This window comes from Babylonia areolata, chromosome 24 (assembly GCF_041734735.1).
Source record: "Babylonia areolata isolate BAREFJ2019XMU chromosome 24, ASM4173473v1, whole genome shotgun sequence".
Taxonomy (NCBI): Eukaryota; Metazoa; Mollusca; class Gastropoda; order Neogastropoda; family Buccinidae; genus Babylonia; species Babylonia areolata.
This window is the reverse complement of record NC_134899.1, coordinates 8,834,111-8,839,110: the sequence shown is the minus strand read 5'-3', so window position 1 is coordinate 8,839,110 and position 5,000 is coordinate 8,834,111. Positions and strand designations below refer to the sequence as shown.

Here is a 5,000-nt window from a genome sequence, read left to right as displayed (position 1 = left end):
TTTGTTTATTTTTTTCAGGAAATGGTCATACAATAAATCTTGAGGTAAGTCCCATCTTAACATTACTCTGTTGTCTTACTGATAAAAAAAAACCCCATGAAATCCGATTTTTATCTTGGCTCAATGAAATGTGAAGAAAAGAATGGTTTGCTCATAACTTTATATCGGATTTGTGAAGTTCATGTTGCTTTCTCTCCTTTTGCTGTGCACCTGCATTTCTTTGTGTGGCAGCAATAATTGAGTGTTTTTTCAGGAGTGGACATTTCGTTAGAATATCTTTGGTTTGAATCGTGATAGTAGTGCACGCTGCGTTAAAGGTGCAAGTCTTTTTTTTTTTTTTTTTTTTTTAATCTGATCTTTAAGGTCAACATAAGTGCAGACCTGCTATAATGACTTACTTGATTTCAGTCGTGTATATACACATCAGAATAAACCTGTGATGAAAAGAGACGAGGGTATGAAAAGGTTACTCAGATAGCCTACAACCGACTTACTATGAAATAAAGAAAAAGTGGAAAGAAATAACAGTGGTGATACAGTATGGGGCAGCACAGCCCTCTCTGCCGAAAAACCAACCAACCAACCAACCGCGTACAATGTAAAGCATCTGTTTTGCTTGTCGGTTTCATTCCTGCTGTTATGGAAATTATTTAGGTGATCGATTCTCATTGTAACGGAACAGAAAATATCGACAGGAGTCTCAAAGTCTGTGGCCTTTCATGCCCTGCTCTCATGGTGACCTCATTTTTGATACCCCTCCACTTCTGTGCTTGGGGCGAGTCCTGTCAATGTCTTCAGTGTCGGCAGATTCATGGGGGGGCTGTTGTTTGAGGGACGTGGTGGCGGTCTCCACTCTAGGAGGGGCCTTCACTCAGTCTGGCTCCGCGGCTAAGCCATTATTGTCGTTAGCAAGAGGGGGCTTAGAAGGTGGTGTCCTAAGTACGTTAAATCAGAACAGGCACCACTGAACACCACCGAAGTGACAGCTCGTAGTATGCAGAAGACAGAATGTGAAAAGATTGCTCATAGTATGCAGAAGACAGAATGTGAAAAGATTACTCATAGTACGCAGAAGACAGAATGTGAAAAGATTACTCATAGTATGCAGAGAAAAGAATGTGAAAAGATTGCTCGTAGTATGCAGAAGACAGAATGTGAAAAGATTACTCATAGTATGCAGAAGACAGAATGTGAAAAGATTACTCATAGTATACAGAAGACAGAATGTGAAAAGATTACTCATAGTATGCAGAAGAGAGAATGTGAAAAGATTACTCATAGTATGCAGAAGACAGAATGTGAAAAGATTACTCATAGTATGCAGAAGACAGAATGTGAAAAGATTACTCATAGTATGCAGAAGACAGAATGTGAAAAGATTACTCATAGTATGCAGAAGACAGAATGTGAAAAAATTGCTCATAGTATACAGAAGACAGAATGTGAAAAGATTACTCATAGTATGCAGAAGAGAGAATGTGAAAAGATTACTCATAGTATGCAGAAGAGAGAATGTGAAAAGATTACTCATAGTATGCAGAAGACAGAATGTGAAAAGATTGCTCATAGTATGCAGAAGACAGCATGTGAATAGATTGCTCCTAGTGTACAGAAGAGAGAATGTGAAAAGATTGCTCGTAGTAGGCAGAATAGAAAGTGTGAAAAGACTGTATGCACTGTGTTTGTGTGTGTACAGAGTTTGCTGCTTGCATTTTGGTCTATATATGTAATATTGATGTATTGTGTTATGTAGAATATGATACATTTCGTAAAGTACCTAGAGCAGTGTTCTTTTTGACTGAGTGCAATATACAACAACGGCAGCAGCAGTAGCAACAACAACAATGATAATAATGATGATGATGATAATATAATAATAATAATTATTAATATTATTATCATCATCATCATCATTATTGTTGTTGTTGTTGATATCACTTTCACTATGAAATAAAACATCAAGAAAACGGAAGCGTGAGGACAGCCCATAGTGCCATGCCAGTATAGCCCTCCCCTGCCTGTTGCCAGATTCCCAGAACTCTGGAGCAGCCTCACTGGCGCCACTGGTTCCAGTACGCCATCAGAGTTGTTGCCACGGGAGACGTGACGTTCAACCAATCACAAGTCGTCTCTCTGGACGAGAAGGCCTTCTCCATCTTCGTGCAGACGGACAAAGCCATCTACAAGCCTGGACAGACAGGTGTTTTGAGTGCTCACACTGCAGTCACAGCACATACAAACATGCATACTGTACCTCTCTGTCTCTGTCTTTGTATTGTGCCTGTCTGTTTGTCTATGTCTATGTCTCATTGTCACTGCTTCTTTCTCTCTTCCTCTCTCTCGCTCTTACTCACACGCTTTCTATCTATTTCACACAATCATGTGTAAAAAAAAATAAATAAATAAATAAATAATAAACATTTTCAAAAGGGTATCTCGAAGCCCGCACAATATAGTTGGTTCCTGCAAATATTCTTCGCTGCTTTATTTTTCTAAAATATTTTCCTTTAAATCTTGTTTCATTTTGATTTTTTCTCATTTATTCTATTTTTGATACTGTGTGTAAATGATACGAAATTGTATGTGTTTCTGTGGTAGCCTTTAATGTTGGCGCTTTATCAGCTGCAACTAATGGCATGGGAACTAAACTTGGCAGGATATCATCAGACCTTTATCAGGCATCCGATTTATGACGATAATTTTATGATAAGCAGGGTGAGAGGTCAAAGGCCAGAGTCGTGATTTGGCAAAATAAAAAAAAGGTTGACAGAGACCGTATCTCGCATCATTTTTTAATTTTCTTTTTTTCTTAATCAAGCTTGACACTGTTATCGGGTGTTGGTAAAACCATTGTATTCGGACCAGTCTATATACGCAACACCACATCTGCTAAGCAGATGTCTGACCAGCAGCGTAACCCAACTGAGGTTAAAGGGCAGTGTCACAACGTGGCATAAAATATCGATTAAAAAACCCAAAAAAAACACGTGCTATGTGCAAGAGAGAAAGGGGCTTCCATGCAGCCTTCATCAATGTTAGCACAACGGGTGTTCATGGTGAAAACAGACCTTTGTAAAGAGACAAGGTCAGGGCCTTAACGTATTGGATCAAACGTAGAATGCCGACAGCTTGGGTTTTTTTACTGTAGTTCTTTTTAAATATCATATATTGTATAGTAGTTCATTTTGGTAAGAACATAAATGCTTTGTTAATTTTAGAGGTCAATTGTCAAGGTCACGTCAATATGTGTGTCTTTTTTACCGGGTGATCTGCATTGCAATGTCGTTATATTTTCGTGATTTCTTTTTTAGGGCAAGTGAGTATCAGACGTGAGTCTTGAATACGTTCGTTCTTTAGTTTAACGTCTTTTCACTGTAAGTGATATTAGACGAATACCTTGTCTTGAATACCTTGCCTCTCCTGTTTCATTTCATATGCTGAATGTTGTGTTGTTGTTTTTTTTGTCCTGACAGTGAAATTCCGAGCGTTGGCCATGAAGCCAGATCTGACCACAATGAACGAACCCATGGATATCCTCATCAGGGTGGGTACACCTGTCATTGTCGCACCGGTTTGTCCGTCTCTGGTTTCGTTTTGTCAGAGGTTTCTTTTTGACTGATTTCATTTTTGTCCGTTTTCGTTTGTCTCTGTTTTTACCGTCTGTTTTATGTCTATTCGCCTTGTTCCTTTTTAGTATCTATACCTTTATTTTCTGTCTGTCTGTCTATTGGCTGTCTGTCTCTCCTCTCTCTGTGTGCATGTGTATGTCTCTGTATTTCTGTATCTCTCTCTCTGAGACATATATTTCAGCTACAGTGGTGAGCTATCGCCTTCATTGTATGTTTTGCTCCAGAACATGGATTGCTTCTCCAGAGCGTCTAGTAAGCTGTGCAATACAGTCTTCGTGTTTGTCTTATTCTTTGATATCTCTCTCTCTCTCTCTCTCTCTCTCTCTCTCTCTCTCTCTCTCTCTCTGTCTCTCTCTCTCTCTCTTATGTATGGCTGTGTTTAATACAAGGAAGACATGAAACCATATACCACACTAACACCTGCGTCCATGTCTACCAACACTATGTAGCATCCCTATCACCAGAACCCTCAGAGACTGACCAAGCGATGTAGAATGCTGTGTCCATGTTTAACAATTACTATTTATAACATTCCCCCCCTCAACCCCTCCTCCTCCTACCCCCCCACACACAAGAAACTGACCCAGTCAGATGATGTGTCCATGTTTACCAATCAATGTATCTAGCATCTGTATAACCACAGCCTTCAGAGACTGACCAGGGAGATGTAGAATGTATCCATGTTTAACACTAACAATATATAGCAGCCCCCACAAGAAACTGGCCCAGGAGATGCCGTGTCCGTGTTTACCAAACACTGTATCCAGTATCCCTACACAAGGAAGATGCTGTGTCCATGTTTACCAAACACTGTATCCAGCACCCCTACACCAGGGAGATGCTGTGTCCATGTTTACCAAACACTATCCAGTATCCCTACACCAGGGAGATGCTGTGTCCATGTTTACCAAACACTGTATCCAGCATCCCTATAACCAGAACCACCAGGCACTCACCAGACAGATACTGTGTCCATGTTCAGGACCCCGACGGGAACGCCATCAAGCGGTGGAGGAACGTGCGGGGCTATGGAAACACGGGGGTGGTGGAGAGGAGTCTGCCCACCTCCACAGACCCCCCTCTGGGGGACTGGGAAATCGACGTCACTGTCCGGGTAAGACACAGGATGGACAGGGGTGGGTGTGGGTCATTGATTTTGTGGAAGAGGTGGAGACTTTGGTTTGGTTACCTTCTTCATAGCATTGTGTTGAAATAAGAGTTACCTCTTCATTGTAATTTGTCATTAACAGACGAATTCACAGTTTATACAGCGGTGGAGAAAAAAATGCTCGAAAGGTTTTGCGTCAAAGGCACCGTGATCACAGTTTCTGGTGATGAAGAGCCTTTTTGTCGGATCTCGGCAGTAAGGAC

At 40.8% G+C, this 5,000-nt stretch overlaps 1 protein-coding gene across 1 annotated transcript in view; it reads left to right on the top strand.

Moving 5' to 3' along the window:
* The window catches only part of LOC143298680 (CD109 antigen-like), a 58,591-nt gene that overhangs the window by 7,427 nt on the left and 46,164 nt on the right, over positions 1–5,000 (top strand). The window contains 4 exon segments of the mRNA XM_076611565.1: positions 19–44; positions 2,029–2,200; positions 3,474–3,544; positions 4,612–4,743. Coding sequence (XP_076467680.1) covers positions 19–44; positions 2,029–2,200; positions 3,474–3,544; positions 4,612–4,743 — 401 coding nt within the window.